Source organism: Elgaria multicarinata, chromosome 6 (assembly GCF_023053635.1).
Source record: "Elgaria multicarinata webbii isolate HBS135686 ecotype San Diego chromosome 6, rElgMul1.1.pri, whole genome shotgun sequence".
In the NCBI taxonomy this organism is placed as follows: Eukaryota; Metazoa; Chordata; class Lepidosauria; order Squamata; family Anguidae; genus Elgaria; species Elgaria multicarinata.
This window is the reverse complement of record NC_086176.1, coordinates 3657052-3679309: the sequence shown is the minus strand read 5'-3', so window position 1 is coordinate 3679309 and position 22258 is coordinate 3657052. Positions and strand designations below refer to the sequence as shown.

General features: G+C 41.7%; 1 protein-coding gene across 1 annotated transcript in view; it reads right to left on the bottom strand.

Annotated features, from left to right (window-relative positions):
- POLQ (DNA polymerase theta) overlaps positions 1-14497 on the bottom strand; it is a 165006-nt gene extending 150509 nt beyond the window's left edge. Inside the window, exons 1-4 of the mRNA XM_063128417.1 lie at positions 14356-14497; positions 13671-13853; positions 11549-11679; positions 8556-8712 (exon numbers count right to left, since the gene is read on the bottom strand). Coding sequence (XP_062984487.1) covers positions 8556-8712; positions 11549-11679; positions 13671-13853; positions 14356-14497 — 613 coding nt within the window. The remainder of the gene's footprint in view (positions 1-8555; positions 8713-11548; positions 11680-13670; positions 13854-14355) is intronic.
- Positions 14498-22258: the final 7761 nt, after the last annotated feature.

Below are 22258 nucleotides of genomic sequence, written 5' to 3'. Positions count from 1 at the left end.
ACAGAGCTATGAGACTTAAGATATCAGACCTGGAGAATAGAAATAGACAGATGGGGATTCGTGTGTGTGGTGTTTTTGAGTCTGCGGAGCAGGATGATATGAAGGGATTCCTCATTAATTGGTTTAACTCCCTAGTTCCAAACTCCTCCTTGGACAAAGCAGATATCGAAAGGGCACCCAGAATTCCAGCTGTAAGAATCCCAGCTTCCAAAACAATTAGTGCTTCCAAAACAATTAGTGCTCCAAAATTGAGAGACATTATAGCATCCTTTGCATGATATGCAGTGAAGGACACATTTCTTAAACAAGTTTGGAAACTCTCTTCCCCAATGTACAAGGATTATAAACTAATGTTCCTGAAAGACTTAAGCTCCGAAACATTAAGAAGAAGACATGCTTTGCAACCAGTTACACAAAATCTTCAGGAAGCAAATGTTAGATATCACTGGGGATTCCCTTTCAAACTGATTGTGCAAAGGGAAGGTTTAACTTATATTGCCACCTCTCTAAGGGAGGCAATACAATTGTTGGAAGATTTAAATGTGGAACCCCCAAGTGAGATAAATGATGCAGATAATTCAGATCAAGAATCGGAAAAGGAAGAAGAAAAGGATCAAGGTGAATGGCAAACATAACGAAAAAGCCAGCAGAAAGGAAGAAAAAACAAAAAAAATGGGACAAATAACTGGACTTGCAAGTTGCCTTAGATTTCCAAGGTCATCAAAAAATGAGAGTGAATATTTGATTTAGATTTAAAGCACTAAAGAGAAATTAAGAAGTGAGGCTTGTAATATGCGAACTATGTTATCAGTAGTTATAAAAGGTATTATCTGGGTAATAAGAGGGACAGATCGTAAATGCATTTAGGTATGGGTGTGGGGCAGAAGTAGTGGATAGAAGAGGTGAAAAGCCCCAAGGTGCCACATTACAGCATGAATCAAGTTAATTCATGCTATCCCGACTTAGAGATGAGCAGGACTTTGCATACAACACTGCCACGACACAGGCGCTGAACCCCAGACCCGGCCGAGGCTACTCCCTGCTCAAGCCAAGCACCACCGCTTGATACGCCTGAGGCAAGGGATAAGAACCACCTTCCTCCAAACTATGTGGAGAAAGGGGTTTAAAATGGAGAAGGATTTTAATTTATATAATAATGCGCTGTGAGTTATATCTGCTTAGGTGAATGATTGTCAGAGTGGGTGCTGAATGTGTAAACTTAAGATGATAAATGCCAAACAGACACGTGGGACTTTTGTGGTAGTTTAAAAACAAAACAATCAAAATTTATTTTTAAAAGTTCATAAGCTTTGTTTCAAATAACAACATTTAAAAACCTTTTTGAAACCTTTCATACAATCCGGTCACTCATTCACATTCGCGCTTTCCTTTTTCTCACACAATCACTCTTGAACTTTCTTTATTATCAGTATTGATTAATATACTTCCATTACGTGCACACCACACTCTAAAGACACCACTCACTAAACTGACCCTCAAATTTCCCAGAACTTAAGTACCCTAAACACAGAGAGCACTACAAACTCTAAGAGTACCTAACAAGTCTCCCTGAAAAGCTTTTTCTCTGAAAAAGATCTCTCAATCCCCTCAGTCCTTCCCTTATATATCACTCCTCCCCCCTCCCAAGACATTCTAACTCCGCCCACTCAGGCCAACATTCTAAAAACCACAGACTTATAAACTGCAGACATATATTTGGAATTGACTTGTGGGGTGTAACGCCACAAACACCTACAAAGTTTGTGTTTAATTTACACAATTGGGCAGAAGGCTCGAAGTACTACGTGAAGAATATTGAAACATGGATATTATGGGCAGCATTATTCTGCCCCAGGAACCTCGAAGTCAAGAGGAGTAGCAATAATATTTTGAACTGTATTCTCATTTCAAAAGGAGAAAATATTTAGAGATCCACAAGGACTATTTATTTTTGTAAAAGGGTTTTATGGTAATAAAGCATTTACCTTTGCTTCTATTTATGCAACATATAAGAAACAAATTAAATTCTTAAGGAATGTTCTTTTAAAAAACTGATAAATTTAAACAAGGAGAAGTTATAATAGGGGGAGACTTAAATTGGGTGCATACAGAAACTCTGGATAAGAGAAGCAACAAAGATAGAAAAGTTATGGGAGGGAAAAACAAATTAGCAAAATTGTTGTAAGAATTTGATTTAATTGCTGCGTGGAGAGTAGATAATCCAATGAAGACAGATTTTACATACTATTCACCTAGACACAATACATATTCTAGAATAGATTTTATTTTATTATCGACTTCTTTAATGCAAAATATTGTAAAAGCAAAGATTGGTATATTGAAAATATCAGATCATGCACCATTATGGGTAGATTTAAGTATTCTTGGACAGCAATCAACTACTTATAAGTGGAAGTTTAATAACATCCTATTAACTAAATTAGAATCTATAAGAATATTACAAGAAGGCATACAGAATTATTTTAACAAAAATATTACTGAGGGAATGCCAATGTACAGTATATAACATGGGATGCGCTAAAACCTGCAGTGAGAGGTCAGTGAATACAAGATATGAGTAGGTAAAAAAAGAATGTTAACCAAGAAAAATTAAAAATACAGAACGAAATACGAGAATTAGAAGCAAAATATAAAATAACAGGATCCAAAAGGATATATAGAGATCTAGCAAACAAAAGGAAACAGAGACAATTGAATTAGACTGTATAGCAACAAAGTTATTATACGTAAAACAAAATCACTATGCATTTGGCAGTTAGAGTTCAAAATTCTTAGCACATTCTTTGAAACATCATAAAATAGAAATAAAATAGGAATAATAGAGCATAATAATTGTCATGTCTAACCCAACTGCCCCTGTCTTGGGAGAACATGTTTCAGGTAATCTATCAGGATCAGATTCAGAACTAGAAGACGCAGCGCCAGACACCAAGTTTAAGTTGGTTAGCATCATAATATCCTATCAAATTGGGGATGCCCCATCCCCCATTGTTTGTATAATAATGATCTGTGTAACCTTGTATATTTGGAGCCAAATATGAACACATTTAATTGCTTCGCCATTGTATCTGCTTTTTTGGGATCCAAACTGGTAGTGTTTGAAATACAAATAAGTTTAGGAAGTGAAATCATTTTAATAGCAATTAAGTGGTCTGAGATACCCAATTGCTGCTGCTTCCACCTCTTTATTTCAGTGCTAATGATTTTCCATACTTTCTTATAATTTGCTTCATATAATTTATTTAAATTTTTGGTAATTTGGACCCCCAGATACCTAACGTGGCAGAGTGGTATTCCCATCCTTTCAGCCAATTGTTTTTGGGTTGCTGGAGGAAGATTTAAACACATTATTTCAGATTTTCCATAATTTACCTTTAAGCCAGCCACAGAGTGAAACTCCTCTAATTCTTTTTTCAAGTGTGGCACTATATTGATTGGTTGACTTGTAGTCAGGGCCATGTCATCCTCATAAAGACCTAAGAGGTATTCCTCATTTTCTATTTTAACTCCCTTGATGTTGGGATTATTCCAAAGATTTTGTGTCAGGGGTTCCAGTGCCAATATAGATAACAGTGGTGAGAGGGGGCAACCTTGTTTTGTGCCCCTTCTCAGGTCAATTTTATCTGAATTAACATGATTTAACCTGACCATTGCTGCAGAGTCACTGTATATCTTACCTACTATATCCAGGAAATTTTGTTCAAATTTCATCTTATTTAAGACCTCTTTCAGAAATGGCCATTCCAAGCAATCAAAGACCTTGAAAATATCTAGTGACATTATTGCTAACGGGAGCTTATTTGACTTAGAGTGGTATAATATATTCAATAATTTTCAAATAGGGTCAGAGATTTGGCGTCAAGGGACAAAGCCTGTCTGGTCTGGATGAATATATTTATTAATAATTTTCTTCAGGCGATTTGCCATGACAGTTGTAAATTATTGTTTTCAAACACTCCCCATAATAATTGACCCAAAAGATTTGGCCCAGTGGCAAAAAATATTTACAAATTTTATTTATTATGGGAAAAGACCAAGGTTAGCTAAGACTGAGGCAAAAACAATTGGATCAAGGTGGTTGGGGAGAGCCAAGTGATCATAAATATTATGAAGCAAATCAGTTGAGATCCATAGTATCATATATGGAGAGAACTTCAGAGAGGCCATGGGTGGGTATGGAGGCAACGAGAAAACATGTACAGTTAATCGAACAAGCAGTATTTGGAGGGGGGAAATAGGTGATTTGAAATGGGTAGACAATCCCTTTTTGTATAGTACATTAAAAGTTTGGAAGAAATGGAAAAATAAATTAATTCCAGAAATATCCCCGTTGCTTCCATTCCTGCTACACCCAAAGTTTTATTATGAGAATAAAGATTATTATGTAGAATGGAAACAAAAAGGACTTTATAGAATGAGAGTTCCGTGAGCCCCTGCCGAAGGAAGTAAGACAGGTGGCAACTAGGAAGAGGGCTTTCTCTGTTGTGGCACACCGGCTGTGGAACGTGCTCCCCAGAGAGGTCTGCCTGGCACCTACACTGTATTCTTTTCGTCACCAGCTGAAGACCTTTTTATTTTCTCAGTATTTTATTTATTTATTACATTTCTATACCACCCAATAGCCAGAGCTCTCTGGGCAGTTCACAAAAATTAAAACCATTCAAAGTATAAAACAACAGTATAAAACCATAATATAAAATACAATATAAAAGCTTAACCAGATAAAAACAGCAATGCAAAATTACAAATTTAAAACACCAAATTAAAATTTATTTATAGACTGTTAAAATGCTGGGAGAATAAAAAGGTCTTCACCTGGCGTCTAAAACCATATAATGTAGGTGCCAAGTGAACCTCCTTAGGGAGCTCATTCCACAGCTGGGGTGCCACAGCAGAGAATGCCCTCCTCCTTAAGTTAACACCTAATTTAACTTAATTTTAGAATTTCTGTAAACCGCCCAGAGAGCTCTGGCTATGCGGGCGGTATATAAGTGTAATAAATAAATAAATAAATAAATTTAAATTTTGCTGTTTTAATTCTGTATTTTAATCCTATATCAATTTCTGCGGTGTGGTTTTATCCTGGTTGTGCTTTTTATATTGTATTTTGTATTTGGGTTTTTAGATTGTTGGTTGTTTTATCATGTTCCTCATGGTTTTAATTTTTGTGAACCACCCAGAGAACTTCGGCTATTGGGCGGTATAAAAATGTAATAAAGAAAGAAAGAAAGAAAGAAAATAACATTCCTCTCACAATACTAAAACTAATAAAACTAAAAGAAATGCTTCAAGGGACACAAGTGAATTGGATCTTTTTTCATCAAATACAATATTTTGTTATGAATCCCATAGTAAGACAAAGCATGACTAGAAACATGACAAAAATTGAATGGATATTATTATTATTATTAAAATAATTACATTTATATACCTCCCCATGGCCAAAGCTCTCTGAAAGGTTTATCAGAATATATGGTCAATACAAAGGGATTAGTTTCTAAAATCTATTCATATCTTATTGAAATAGATGCACATACGTTAAATGGATTGAAAATAATATGGGAAGAGGATGTTGGGACATCAATAGAACAAAATATATGGAATAAAATTTGGACAACTTAGGCCATAGCTAGACCTAAGGTTTATCCCTGGATCATCCAGGGGTCAAACCTGTTCATCTAGGTGACACACAGGGGATCCAGTGCTCAAGCAGGGGTGAACCCTGGATGATCCCAGGATAAACCTTAGGTCTAGCTGTGGCCTTAGTCAAAGAAAACTATATCGACAACACTCAGGGAGAACTCTTTAAAACTGTTTCATCGATGGTATATGACACCAATACTAGCAAGAATAATGAATACAAAATGCTGGAGAAAATGTAATCAGCAAGGTTCATATTTTCATATGTGGTGGTCCTGTCCTAGTGTGTAACAGTTTGGGAATATGATATTTACAGAAATGGAAAAGATCACACATCAAATTATAAATGTTAAACCAGCATTAGCATTACTAACAATTTGGAAGGAAGAAAATGTAAATGTTAAGTCTAAAGAATTAATTGATGGCTGCTCAAAGAGTAATTGCCAGAAATTGGAAAGCTGAGGAATTGTTAACTTTCAAATTTTGGAATATGGAACTGTGGCAAATAGCTATGGCAGAAAATAAACAGAGCAACTCAAATTAGCTCAGGGCAAAACTAAAACTCCTGATTTTTACAGTATATGGCACGACTTTATATTATTTACAAGTCAAAGACATATGCAGCAGAACTTGTCACAGCCCTTTTTGAAACTATGGAAGAGAGAGTAATTATAATGTACAGCTATGAAGAATTACATAATCTCCAATTAATTAATAGATTCTACTCCTAACTACACCAGTAAACAAATGGATAAAATATGCTAAAGGGTATTAATGGATAAAATATGCTAAAGGGTACCTTCTGGCAGTACTCAACAATGAAAATTCTTTGTATGTTTTTGTTTGTCTATGTATTTTGATTTTTTTTAAAAAAAAAAAAGCTGCTGAGGTCCAAAAGAATCAACAGGGTCACACTCCTCCTGTCCCTCTCTTGGCAAAGGTTACGCCACAGGGTGACCGAGGCAGTTTCCATTCCAAACCCAGGCCTGAAGCCCGATTGAAATGGATCTAGATAATCCGTTTCATTCAAGAGTGCCTGGAGTTGTCCTACAACCACCCACCAAGCTCCTTGCCCAGGAAGGGGATGTTAGCCACCGGCCTATAATTGTTAACAATTAGGCTTTTTTTTACGAGTTGTCTGATTACTGTCTCTTTTATAGAGGTTGACACCATTCCCTCTATCAGGGAGAAATTTACAATCTCATGGATCCAGCCGCTGATCCCCTCCTTATTTGATGTGAAGGGCAAGGGTCAAGCGCACAAGTGGTCAACCAGACTTGGCCAAGCACCTTGTCCACATCCTACAGCCTCAGTAACTGAAACTCATCCAATAAATCTGGGCCAGATGGTGCTCTGAATGCCTCTACTAGTGGAAGTGCATTAAATGTGGTGTCAAATTCATGATGAATCTGAGTGACTTTATCTTCAAAGTGCCAACAAAATTTGTCACAGCGTGCTACCGAGGGTTCCACCATCTCTCACCCTGACCCAGAGTGTAACAGGCCACGAACCACCCGGAAAAGCTCTGCTGGACGACACTGAGAAGACCCAAAGATGGTGGAAGAGAACTGTCTATTTGCCACCCTCACCGCCACAGAATAGGCTCAATAGTGAGCTCTAACACGTGTTCGATCAGAATCGGCATGAGTTTTCCTCCACCTGTAAAAAACAAAGATAACTCCTAATAGGCAAATGGATGCAAATATCACAATGATATTGAAATCTAGACCCATCTCAACATCCAATCACATTACTCAGTAGATGTAACGTTTTTACAATTCCATCTTCATTGAAATTATTAAACGTAATTACGATTTCTTACATACAAGTAAAGGTTTCTTAAAAGTTCACTAGTCAACATGATTGCCATTATCATAACTCTCAATCAAAGTCATAGACACATCAATGGACAAAGCAGAACATCAAAACTCATATATTTCCCAACATAAAAAGGTTAAAAAATAAATACAGATACTGAATAAAAGGGGAAGAGATAAATATAATAGCAAATTATTATTATTATTAATAATAATAATAATAATAATAATAATACACTTTAGCTGACAAAATTATTTCCCAGTCTTTATAGAAGAAAAGTAAAATTTGGCAACTGTTTCCATTACAGTATTGTTGGAATCAGTCAACAAAAAAACCAAGTATTGCTCAAAAGTCCTTCTGGTTATTCTAATAAAATAGGAGAGCAATCATATGGCCCCCTAGACAGCATCTGGGGGACCATGGGATATTTTGAATTCCTGGATCCGAGGCTGGAGAGCCAGGAATCTGAGCTGCCTGGTCCCTCCCCAGTGCAGCAAGCATGGAAAGAACACGCTAGCTGCCGCTTTGAGATCACAAACGCACTCAGGGAGAAAGGGGGCCTGCCAATGAGCGGAGAGAGAAGGGGGTGTGTGCCAGCTGGCTGGTGGGGAGGGAAAGGGACGGGGGAAGTGGGAATATGACCTATCCCCAGCCTTTCCCAGTCTCCATCCCTCTCTGTCCCAGGCATCCCTGACACCTCACAGTCTAGCTGAAATGCAAAGTGCAGAGGCAAAGATCACATCTGTGCTTCTCCCATTCTGCGTAGGATTTGAATCAGCCTCTGCGTTCGGAGACTGATGGGAACTCTGATAGGATTGCATGCTAGGAGTGAGTAACCAATTTCACTCTTCTTTACAGAAATTACATACAAGGAAGACATGTCCCCAGGCCTGACACATTCACAATTCTCTGGATATTCATTAAGACATACAATTTTTAAATCAAGTCACTGGAATGCAATCCAACTTTGCTACGGACATATCCATTATTTAGAAAAGAAAGTGTGCTGTGTACAAATGACAAACCACTTGTTTCTCACTTTTCACTTAACGTTAATAAACAAACTAATTGCTTACCCAGTGAGTCCAACGTTTTCTCTTCTATGAGTCTATTGATCAGACCATTGGCTCTCTCAATAGTACAAACAGCAACATCCAGAGCAGAGAAATGGACAGCAGGAGAAATGCTGCCTATATAACCGTCCACTTGCACACCTACTTCTTGGAACACAGCCTATATGCCAGAGACACAATATTTATTTATTATTTTCATAGTTTTAGAGTAGTGTCTGGAACCTTTCCAGACAGGTTTCTGGAAAATTATTCAGAAAGATTTTCAGTGCTCTAAATGTGAGGTGAGAACCCTGCAGCCCTCTTCCTAATTTCACGTGGGGTAGCACAGAAAGAGAGATGAGATGGCAGAGAGTGCTATACAATCCTGCAAGGCTACAAACTCTGCCCACAGTGTTTCCCCATCCCTGGGCTAGGATCCGATTTAGCATGTTTTAACTAAATGAAATAAAAATAATTAATTATATAAATATTTAAATATATAAGTATCTCAGGCACTTTTTCCAACAGCCAAAAGCAGTTGAATTAAAATATGTGATTAATTAAAAAAATCAGACACAGGTTGAAATACTATGGCTCCAGGGATTATAAGATATAATGGGTCTCCCCCTCCCCCAAAGGAGGAGAGATCTGCCCTTGGAAGGGGATAGCTGACCTTGGATTCCCCTCCCAACCTCCACAGAAAGCTCCACATCACTTGCTGCCCTGATGTCAGAGCTCCTACAATGGGCGAAGTGAAGAGGTCAAATTGGAGGAGGGGTCAAAAGCCTCCCAGTCCCCAAAAACAGGTCTTCCCATTCCTTGTAGTGGGAGGTAAATAGGTCAAACCGCTGCCCAAGATTAGGAAGGCAGGGAGAGCACTGTTCCCCCCTCACTTCTGCCCTGACAGCATAAGCACAGTTTAGGATATGTCAATAAAATGCGGAGAGGGTTGATCCAACAGACATTGTCAAAATAAAATGCGGAAGTCCAAATAAACAAAGACAGTCTCCAAAGACTCCCCCTTTAGCAGCCATGGAATAAGAGGAAAGATCCTCTTATTCCATGGATCAATAACTGGTTAAAGAACAGAAAGCAGAGAGTAAGCATAAATAGTAAATTCTCCCATTGAAAGGATGTAAATTATTATTATTATTATTATTATTATTATTATTATTATTATTTATTTATTTATATAGCACCATCAGTGTACATGGTGCTGTACAGAGTAAAACAATAAAATAGCAAAACCCTGCCGCATAGGCTTACATTCTAATAGGGGGATCCCACAGGAATCACTGTTGGGACCAATGCTTTTCAACTTGTTCATAAATGATCTGGAATTAAGAGTGAGCAGTGAACTGGTCCAGTTTGCCGATGACACCAAGTTATTTAAAACAAAAAGGAATTGTGAGGAGCTCCAAAACGATCTCTCCAAAGTGGGAGAATGGGCAGCTTACAACAGCTGGGATTGTTTAGCTTGAAAAAAGGCAAGTAAACGGAGATTTGATAGAAGCTTACAAAATTAAGTATGGTTTGAAGAATGTGGATTAGGAGCTATTTCCTCTCTCATAATACTAGAACCTGGGGTTATCCCACGAAGATGGGAGATTCAGGACAGATCATAGAATAGTAGAGTTGGAAGGGGCCTATAAAGCCATTGAGTCCAACTACACAGCATATAGTTAAATTATGGAACTTGCTACCACAAGACATAGTAATGGCTACCAATTTGGATTGCTTTAAAAGGGGAGTTGGCTTTCAATTCCTGGAGAAGGCTATCAATGTTTACTAGTCCTGATGGTTATACGTTAACATGGGTGCAAGGATGTTGTTGCACTCATGTCCTGCTTGTGGGTTTCCTGTGGGAAGCTGGTTGGCCAATGTGTGAACAGGATGCTGGACTAGGTGGATTTGTTAATATGTGAATCTTTCAGGATATTGTATTTCATTTGCATTCCTTAAACTAAGGACTGGAGATGATAGCACTGAAAACTGTTAACTTACTAATTTTAGCATGCCCAAATTACTGCAATTTAGGGGATATGGAGATATTCCTATAACTGCTCACCTCAGAATTTAATTACAAATTTCAGCAGTTGGACCGATACTGTATTCTATCATTGTTATTACATTTTAAAGAACTCTGCAGTTTTTGAAACATTCCTGTGTTAAAAATATAACAGTATTTATTTATAACAGTAATTCCTGCCCTACATCATCACTTGTATCATTTTAATACACTGACAGCACAATCACATATATGTCTCCTCAAACTCATGCAGACTAAAGTGTTCACACAACACTTTTCTCTACTCAGTGGGGAAACACCACTCAACGGTAGAGTTTGTAGAGGGTACTCACCACACAACATGTTACAACTCTACCGTTGTGTGGGTGAGGCCTCCTATGGAGCATTGTTTGATTGACAATTCCTCCACCCTCTCTTCTCTCCCAGTCCTCCCAATGGTATCCCATCAGCCATTGTTGCAAAAAAACAATCCCAGCAGCTCTCCCAGAGTAGCACTCCCTCCTATTCCCACTCTTGCCAGGGAACTCTATGGCCACTGGGAAACTCCACTCCACTCAACAGGAAACTCCACGGAGCCCTCCAGACAACATGGAACACAATGGTTGTACAGGAATGCTCCTCTGAACAGCATGGAGATGCAAAAAAATCACATTTTAGGGTGGGGTGGAGTTTTCCATCAAGACAACACTTTTCTCAACAGTGGTGTAACAACAACTGTTGAGAAAAGTGTTGTGTGAACTGAGCCTAACTGAACAGACAGACATAGAATTGCATTGTAAAGCTTGAACTACTTGACCCATATCTGATCACCAACTGAATGGTATGTCCCTTGAAAACCATTGAGGTGTTCAATGCACTGCAAGTTCACCATTCTCTCCCAAAACTCTTCCAGAAATATGCAAACTTTTTGTTCCAGAATTTCCAAGATTCTATGGAGGAGTGATTTGATCTGACTTCTGAGCTACAACACTAAGCATATTCTACTTACCTGTAAGTATTTTTTCTTTTCTTTAGCCACAGAGATAAAGGGTAAAATGAACAAAGCTTTTTTGCGAATTTCTAGAACTCTCTTCAGTATAAGTAATTCAGCAACAAGTGTTTTCCCAGCACTTGTAGGAGCTGAAAGCCATTGAAAAAAATACATTATTTTAACAACTAGAGTCAAATTTCCCACCTAGAATTTTTCAAGTCATAAGGTAACTAATGTCTAGGGCCCAAACCAAAGAAAGCTCCTGATATAAGCTTCATATTTATCTGACCTAGCATGGATGCATGTCCATGGAACGACTCATTTTTGGCTCTCCCCCATAAACCAGCTGTGCCACCTCTTGAGTGGGGGGGGGGGGAAATATCAGAGTGCAATCCAATGCATGTTGGCTGGGGAATGCTGGGAGTTGCAAGACCTTTTTCTATCTAAACATGTATAGGATTGCCCCCTTAAACCATTAGAAAGGGAATATGCTGAAATGAGAGATAACGAGCTATGAATTTCTGCCAAACAGAAAGTGGAGCTCACAATAGGAGAATGGAGGGAGAAGCACATGAGCACAGGGCTTATTTCCATAGCACCAAATCATATTTTGGCTCGCACATGAACAGATCCAATAACTCAGTTGTGACATCACATCAAACCATGATTAAAGACCACAGCATGAGGTCTGAATTAATAAAGCATGGTTTACAATTGACTAATAAACCAGAATCAGACGTTGGTTTGCAAACCATCATAGCCTGATACAACGTCTGAATAGGCAAATCATAATTATTGTCATTACCCTGTATCCAGAGGCTGTACATTATGGAGATGAGATTAAATATAGGGAGACGTGTCAGAAGAATGGAAAACTAAAGCAGACAAGTAGTTCTAAACCATGCTGTGTATTTGGAAGATCAAAACAAGGGTAGATGTCTAAACTACAGTTAGCACACAAACCAGTTTTTCATGATGTCTGAAATGAACCCCCTCTCAGTCTTCCACCAGTTGTAATATGTGAATGACCCCAAGCAGGGGTTCAAAACTCCACCCGTACCACATTTGCCATGTGGAGTCTCCAACAACCTGTGGAAATGAGCCCCAACCTCTTCATCAATCTTGTAACATGCAAGATGCCAACAATAATCCCTGCAGATTTGCTATGCTTCTGTAGTATTCCAGCACCAAGTTGGAGAGAAAGGCTGAGGCTTTTTTGCTTTGGCCCCGGATGTCCAAGGTTCTGAGCATTTTGGCACTGGGTTGTCAATGCGCTCTGACTGCCTTTGAAGCACAGTGCAGCAAAACATAACCCAGTCCTACTCTCTACCTTGAAGCTAGAGAGGGGAGCAGAGATCACCCCACAGTTGCATTGCATTTCTAAGATCCTCTGAGCGTATTCAGACATCACGCTAACCCACTGTGGATCACTCAAAAATATGATCCATGGTGTGTTAGAGTGTCATGTGTACCTACATCCATTAACCACCTGCTGCACAAGGGTTAGTGGGATGGCCACATAGTTCCTGTGTTGTCTGGTGGGAATTCCATGGGTTTTTCCTCATTTCACCAAAAAAAAAAAAAAAAAATTAAAAAGTTGAGGCAACCATAGAGAGTAGGAATCACAAAGCCCTCTGAAAAAGGCTGCCAGAGCATCTGTTGCAAAACACAGTCTGGGGACCAAGTGACATGGAGCCAAAGAGGCAGAAAAAGTGTCAGCCACAATTTTATTGAAGGGGATGGGGAGAAACCCAAAGAGTGTGAAGTACCAGCGATGAAGCCAGTAACAGCAGCCACATATTTTATTTTATTTTTTAAAAAAGGGCAGGTGGAGAAGAGGCATAGGCAGCAGCTACAGTAACAACAGATGCAATTATAGCACAGAAGGGTAGCCAGAGAGGCAATGGTAGCAGTGGTCAGCAGCTGCAAGCCTTATAAATTGGTGGGGCTGGAGATATTTCAGTGGCAGGGTTGGACAGCCTATGGCAAGCTGTAGGAAAGGCTTTTGAAGGCTGCATGTAGGCTGTTGGATTCAGTCCCTAGTCAGAATGGAAAGCATTTAATTCAGCACAGACACAAAGACAAATACTACATTAAGAGAAATTTCAAGATTGGAGTACATCAGGTACTACTTACATACCAGAGTAAACTAAATTGTCTCCTTCCAGGACTTGTCCAACCATTAGGCACTCTGCTTGCCACTGGAACATACGAAATACTCCCAAACCCTGATATTTCTCCAGGACTGGTTTGGGAAGACCCCAGTTTGCTAACAGCAATTTGCCAGATTGGTCATCAGGAATATCCACTCGTTGACATAGTCCTGGGTGGAAATCAAGTATCAGATTAGCAGCTTTTCCAGGATAGGAGAGCCGGACCATACGCATGGCTCAAGCACCCATCACCCCGTCTTGCGGTGCCTTAAAAGATTAAGAGACTCATCGCAGCATTAAGCCACCTCTGTCTAGAGCCCACTTCATCAGATATTGGGGGGGGGGGGGTCTGTAAGCAAAAGAGCCCGTTTAAAAGCTGCAGCAGGAAAGGAACCGACAACACGCATGGAGTCGAAGAGCTCTGTGCAGCCAAACGAGCCGACATCTTCTAAGCAGACCCAATTTACGAGACTATTTATTTGCTAAAACAAGCACCGTGGAACCAGTGAGGAGCTGACAGGAACTGGCTTTGGATCCCTGCAACCCTTCGGTGCAGCCAGACCGAAGAACTGGAGCCGGGCGGGCGGGCTGGCTGGCTGGCCTGCCTGCCTGCTTGCCTGCCTGCCTGCCTGCCTGCCTGCCTGCCGTCCGTCTCAAAGGCGAATGGTGTACCTGAAGGGCCGAGGCTGCGGCCCTGGGAGCGCTCCAGGCCGGGAGGGGGGCTCAGCACTGACCCCCTCCGGTCCCCTCCGCAGAACGACGCCGTCCCGCCGAACCGCTCCTCCGGCCAGCCGCCCCCGGGCCCCGCCGCCATCAGGCTCCCGCCCAGGCATTCAAAGAGGGCAGGAAACGACGCGGCGGCGGCGGCTCCTCCTCCTCCTCCTCGTCGTCGTCCTCCCCTCAGAGCCTTCCCCGGGAACGGAAGCTCGGGTTGCCGCGCTTCGTTTTAAGTCTCCTAACGGGGAACTGAAGCGCCAAATAAAATAAAATAAACCAATTGAGAAATACAGGGTCTTATCTATCTGCAATGGGCAAGTGTCTCCGTTCCTCAGCCTGAGCAAAGGGAAAAGACACGAGATATTGCTCTTCCCAACGGCGGCCTTATGTTATAGGGATCCACCACCACCACCATCATCATCATCTAGAAGTGCAAAACGCCTCACTGCCGGTGAAAGGATTCAGTTGCGCGCTGGATTCGACCTGGAAATCTGAGATCATAGGAGAAAAACCTAGTTTTATTCTTGTGCTAAGAGCCCAAACCAGACTCCGCCCCAGTTCTGCCCTGCAATATCTAGTGCCGGCCTGCATGGCAACGCAGCACTCCTCAGCAGCCTCCTTTGCAGCGCTGCCGCCATCTTGCAACTGGTTATACTTTTATTGCAGAGCAAGGTTTAAAAGCTCCGAGATTTTAATTTTCCCCTTCAAAAATAAGACCTGAGTTAGAAAGAGCATGGATTCCCTTGGCTGCTTAATTTTGCTTGGGCTGACATCCTTACGCCCAATCACAGGTATGCCAAAATGTTGGATTTCTCCATTAATTTTGCTTCTGTAGGTTCTATAAGCAGCTTCTGCTTTCCGCACTCCAGAGATTTAAAAATGGCTTCCAGTGTGAACCCGGAAGCTACCTTTGCAGGCAATGCATTTGTTGTTGTTTATTCGTTCAGTCGCTTCTGACTCTTCCTGACTTCATGGACCAGACCACGCCAGAGCTTTCTGTCGGCCATCGCCACCCCTAGCTCCCCCAAGGTCAAGTCTGTCACCTCCAGAATATCATCCCTCCATCTTGCCCTCTTCCTTTTGCCTTCCACTTTCCCTAGCATCAGCCTCTTCTCCAGGGGATCCTGTCTTCTCATTATGTGGCCAAAGTACTTCAGTTTTGCCTTTACTACCATTCCCTCAAGTGAGCAGTCTGGCTTTATTTCCTGGAGTATGGACTGGTTTGATCTTCTTGCAGTCCAAGGCACTATCTTCCTTCGCTCAGCTTTCCTCAGCTCTCACAGCCATAGGTTACTACGGGGAATACCATTGCCTTAACTATGCGGACCTTTGTTGTCAGTGTGGTGTCTCTGCTCTTAACTATTTTATCAAGATTTGTCATTGCTCTCCTCCCAAGAAGTAAACGTCTTCTGATTTCCTGGCTGCAGTCAGCATCTGCAGTAATCTTTGCGCCCAGAAATACAAAGTCTGTCACTACCTCCACGTTTTCTCCCTCTATTTGCCAGTTATCAATCAAGCTGGTTGCCATAATCTTGGTTTTTTTTGAGGTTTAACTGCAACCCAGCTTTTGCACTTTCTTCTTTCACCTTTGTCATAAGGCTCCTCAGCTCCTCCTCGCTTTCAGCCATCAATGTGGTGTCATCTGCATATCGGAGATTGTTAATGTTTCTTCCTGCGATTTTAACTCCAGCCTTGGATTCGTCAAGCCCAGCACATTGCATGATGTGTTCTGCATAAAAGTTGAATAGGTAAAGTGAGAGTATACAACCCTGCCATACTCCTTTCCCAATCTTAAACCAGTCCGTTGTTCCGTGGTCTGTTCTTACCGTTGCTACTTGTTCGTTATACAGATTCCTCAGAAGGCAGACAAGATGACTTGGTATCCCCATGCCACCAAGAACTTGCCACAGTTTGTTATGATCCACACAGTCAAAGGCTTTAGAATAGTCAATAAAACAGAAATAGATGTTTTTCTGGAACTCCCTGGCTTTCTCCATTATCCAGCGGATATTGGCAATTTGGTCTCTAGTTCCTCTGCCTTTTCTAAACCCAGCTTGTACATCTGGCAATTCTCGCTCCATGAATTGCTGGAGTCTACCTTGCAGGATCTTGAGCATTACCTTTCAATTTGCACAGTCCGATGATGTGGACAGGGTCCTTGGATTGGTGAGAGCCACCACGTGTATACTAGATCCTTGCCCTTCCTGGCTTATAAAAGCTGCCAGAGGGGGACTGGCTGAGTGGGTAAGTGGAGTGGTCAATGCCTCCCTTCGCCAAGGAAGGGTCCCAGCCTGTTTGAAGGAGGCAGTGGTAAGACCCACACTGAAAAAGCCCTCCTTGGCCCCCACTGTATTGGATAACTACCGGCCAGTCTCCAGCATCCCATTTTTGGGCAAGGTATTGGAGCGTGTGGTGGCCTCCCAACTCCAGGGATTCCTGGATGAGACAGATTATCTAGATCCATTTCAATCTGGCTTCAGGCCTGGTTATGGGACAGAAACAGCTTTGGTCGCCTTGGTGGATGATCTTCGCCGGGAACTGGACAGGGGGAGTGTGTCCCTGCTGGTTCTGCTGGACCTCTCAGCGGCGTTCGATACCATCGACCATGGTATCCTTCTGGGCCGCCTTGCTGGGATGGGTCTTGGAGGCACTGTTTTACAGTGGCTCCATTCCTTCCTGGATGGACGGACCCAGAAGGTGGTACTGGGGGACTCCTGTTCGACTCCTTGGCCATTGGCCTGTGGAGTCCCTCAGGGCTCTGTTTTGTCCCCCGTGCTATTTAACATATACATGAAACCGTTGGGAGAGGTTATCCAGAGTTGTGGGGTGCGGTGCCACCAGTACGCTGATGACACCCAACTCTACTACTCCTTTCCACCCAATTCCAAGGAAGCAGTTTCTGTGCTAAACCGCTGTTTGTTGGCAGTAATGGATTGGATGAGGGCGAACAAATTGAAGCTCAATCCAGATAAGACAGAGGTGCTCCTGGTCAGTCGAAAGGCAGATCAGGGAATAGGGATCCAGCTTGTGTTGGATGGGGTTACACTCCCCCTGAAGACGCAGGTCCGCAGCTTGGGTGTGCTTCTGGATTCAGCCCTGAGCCTGGATACCCAGGTTTCGGCGGTGGCCAGGAGTTCATTTGCACAGTTAAAGCTAGTGCGCCAGCTGCGCCCATTCCTAGAGATGTCGGACCTGGCCACGGTGACACATGCCTTAGTTACATCCCGATTGGATTACTGTAACGCGCTTTACGTGGGGCTGCCTTTGAAGAGTGTTCGGAAACTCCAGCTGGTTCAAAGAGCTGCAGCCAGATTGTTGACTGGGGCTGGTTACAGGGAGCATACAACTCCCCTGTTAAAACAGCTCCACTGGCTTCCAGTCTGTTTCCGGGCACAATTCAAAGTGCTGGTTATGACCTATAAAGCTCTATATGGTTCGGGTCCAGATTATTTGAAAGAACGTATTCTCCCTTATGAGCCTGCCCGTGCTTTGAGATCTTCTGGAGAGGCCCTTCTTTCAGTCCCACCTTCTTCACAGGCACGCTTGGTGGGAACATGGGAGAAGGCCTTCTCGGTGGCTGCTCCGGTGCTCTGGAACTCTCTTCCTGGGGAAGCTGGGCTGGCTCCCTCCTTGATGGGCTTTCGGAAGCAGGCTAAAACTTTTTTGTTCAAGCAGGCCTTTGGAGAATAATCCAGCCCTCCATCTATGTTAATGTTTTATAATTTTGTTGTGTATTTTTTAATTGTTTATGGTTTTGTTTCCCTCCCCCCCCCCATGTATATTTTAAACTTTGTAAGGCCGCCTTGAGGCCCAGCATTGGGCAAAAGGCGGGATACAAATAAATATAATAATAATAATAATAATAATTACCTTGTTGGCATGTGAAATAAGTGCCACTGTCCGATAGTTTGAACATTCTTTAGTGTTTCCCTTTTTTGGTATGGGGATATAAGTTGATTTTTTCCAGTCTGGTGACCATTCTTGTGTTTTCCAAATTTGCTGGCATATGGCATGCATCACCTTGACAGCATCATCTTGCAATATTTTAAACAGTTCAGCTGGGATACCGTCGTCTCCTGCTGCCTTGTTATTAGCAATGCTTCTTAAGGCCCATTCAACCTCACTCTTCAGGATGTCTGGCTCTAACTCACTGACCACACCGTCTGACATATCCCCAATATTATTATCCTTCCTATACAGATCTTCCGTATATTCTTGCCACCTTCTTGATCTCTTCTGTTTCTGTTAGGTCCTTGCCATCTTTGTTTTTGATCATACCCATTTTTGCCTGGAATTTACCTCCGATGTTTCTAATTTTCTGGAAGAGGTCTTTTGTCCTTCCTGTTCTATTGTCTTCTTCCACTTCCGTGCATTGCTTGTTTAAAAATAATTCCTTATCTCATTCTAATTTTCTATCTCTATGGTGCTAAGCCGTATTTGTACAACTAGTATATGACTGGGTTCGGACGACAGGATAATCAACAGCGGGGAGGAGTCAACCCTCTGTTGAGTTGATTATTGTGTCGTGGGGGGATGGGACACAACGCACAGTACTTTTTTTTTTAATTAACCAATGCAGAAAAACAACAGGCTGCTCCGTTGCTTATCAAATAATCAATTGATTAAGATGTCATGTGGAGGGCTCTCCCCCTCCGTGGATTGCACTATTCCATTGGCCATAAAGTTCTCCAGCAGGAGCGGCCGAAAGCACCCTGGCTGCTCCTATAGAGCCAGCAGAACTTGCAATGGTTGATGGGATACTGCTGGGAGGAGCACAAGCAGCCCAGGAGGACCCCGGGACTTTCAGCCTTGTGACAGGGGAGGGGCAACATGTGGGGGGGGGCAGAGGCCAGGTTGAATGCTGGCACAATAGGTCGTCCAAACTCTGCCAATCTCTGGTTTCTTTCCAGTAGGTTGAGAATAGCCAGTCATAGAAGGGTTCGGATACACATTTCAGAAGAGGTAGCTGTTCGCGTCTTTTGGTATACAAAAAGCAGCGTAATATACCACAAACTGATTTCTTATTTTTTAAAAGAAGACTAATACAACTCTGGATCTTAAGCAGGATGGTTATTATAGTCTAGCATACACAGGGATTTATTTATGTATGTGTTTATTTACAGCATTTTTACCTACACTGCCAAAAACGACCCCGAGAGTTGCTTACATAATAATATGACAGTCCCTATCCTCACACTCACAAGCTAAAAGCCCTTGGCCCTCTGAATTATAATTTTCTTCATTTATAAAAGTGGGAGCTACTGCCAACAACTAAATATATATAAAAATTCAGACAGTAAACAAAATACAAATGCTGTGTTTTTAGAGATAGGGGCTCTATTGTCTCAATTAATAAAAAAAATTCAGTTTTGATGTTGGCGCAAAAAAAATCCAACTTCAAGTATAACCTGATGGGATCTGAGTTAGCGGTGAATAATCAAGAAGGTGTTCTTGGGGTCATGGTGCACAACTCGATGAAAATGTCAGCCCAGTGTGCAGCTGCGGTGAAGAACGCAAACTTCAGGCATGATTAGAAAAAGGAGGCTAAGGGGAGACGTGATAGAGGTGTTGCACAAAATATGCCTGATTTGAGTGCACCAAAATCCAATAATGAAACATTATTATTATTATTATTATTATTTATTTATTTATATAGCACCATCAATGTACATGGTGCTGTACAGAGTAAAACAGTAAATAGCAAGACCTTGCCGCATAGGCTTACAATCTAATAAAATCATTGTAAAACAATAAGGAGGGGAAGAGAATGCAAACAGGTACAGGGTAGGGTAAGCAGGCACAGGGTAGGGAAAAACTAACAGTAGAAAGTAACAGTAGAAGTCTGCACAACATCAAGTTTTAAAAGCTTTAGGAAAAAGAAAAGTTTTTAGTTGAGCTTTAAAAGCTGTGGTTGAACTTGTAGTTCTCAAATGTTCTGGAAGAGCGTTCCAGGCGTAAGGGGCAGCAGACGAAAATGGACGAAGCCGAGCAAGGGAAGTAGAGGCCCTTGGGCAGGCGAGAAACATGGCATCAGAGGAGCGAAGAGCACGAGCGGGGCAATAGTGTGAGATGAGAGAGGAGAGAGGGGGGGCTCACAAGTGTGTGTGTGTACGTGAGTGGGTGCTTGCATGCACACGCGTGTGGACACGGAATGATGTTTGCGAGATGGAGGAAATGGACGTTCTGGTTTTTAGATCAGGTGTACAAAATTCTGGATGGTATTGAGAATTTGGATAGAGACATTTTTCTCCCTCTCTCATAATACTAGAACTCAGGCTCATCCCATAAAGCTGATTGGTGGGAGATTCAAGACAGATAAAAGTAAGTACTTCTTTACACAGCACATAGTTAAACTATGGAATTCACTGCTACAAGATATAGGGATAGCCCCTAATTTTGATGGCTTTAAAAGGGGGTTGGATAAATTCCTGGAGAAGGCTATCAATGGCTACTCATTGTGAAGCCCAGAGAGCTTCAGCTATTGGGTGGTATAGAAATGAAATAAATAAATATAAATAAATGACTGTGCTACCTCCAGTATCAGAGGCACTAAGCCTATATACACCAGTTGCTGGGGAGCATGGGTGGGAGGGTGCTGTTGCACCCTTGTCCTGCTTGTGGGTTTCTGGTAAACAGCTGGTTGGCCACTGTGTGAAAAGAATGCTGGACTAGATGGACTCTTGGGCCTTAGCTAGACCTAAGGGTCATCCCTGTTCATGTAAATGACACACAGGATATCCCAGGAGCAGGCAGGGACAACCTCGGGACGATCCCGGCATAAACTTTAGGTCTAGCTAAGGCCTTGGTCTGATCCAGGATGGCTCTTCTTATGTTCTTATGGTTCTTACATTTATATACCACCCGACTATGGGGTGGTATATAAATGTATTATAATAATAATAATAATAATAATGGCAACAGCAGCCACTGGAGCTTCTTTTGTTATTAATGCCATTATTAGATTGTAAGCCTATGCGGCAGAGTCTTGCTATTTACTGTTTTACTCTGTACAGCACCATGTACATTGATGGTACTATATAAATAAATTAATAATAATAATAATAATAATAATAATAATAATAATTTCATTAAACATTTTACATGCTTATAGAACCAAACTCTGAATCCAATGTATATATTATAGCAGGAGTCCCCAACCTTTTTGGGACTGTGGACCCATAGAATCATAGAATAGCACAGTTGGAAGGGGCCTACAAGGCCATCGAGTCCAACCCCCTGCTCAATGCAGGAATCCACCCTAAAGCATCCCTGACAGATGCTTGTCCAGCTGCCTCTTGAAGGCCTCAAGTGTGGGAGAGCCCACAACCTCCCCAGGTAACTGATTCCATTGTCGTACTGCTCTAACAGTCAGGAAGTTTTTCCTGATGTCCAGCTGGAATCTGGCTTCCTTTAACTAGAGCCCGTTATTCCGTGTCCTGCTCTCTGGGAGGATCGAGAAGAGATCCTGGCCCTCCTCTGTGTGACAACCTTTGAAGTATTTGAAGAGTGCTCTCATGTCTCCCCTCAGTCTTCTCTTCTTCTGGCTAAACATGCCCAGTTCTTTCAGTCTCTCCTCATAGGGCTTTGTTTCCAGACCCCTGATCATCCTGGTTGCCCTCCTCTGAACACGCTCCAGCTTGTCTGCGTCCTACTTGAATTGTGGAGCCCAGAACATTGCAAACTTTTTAAAAAATGTTCTGCATGTTGATATAAAATAGCTGCCGGTTAGAACTCATAAATATAAAAGTAGATCATTATCCATCTGCATGATTTATAGCCAGGATCCCCCTAAAACTACAATCATATTAAAGCTTACCTTGGTGTCTATAGACTGCACATTAAAAAAAATCATTATGGT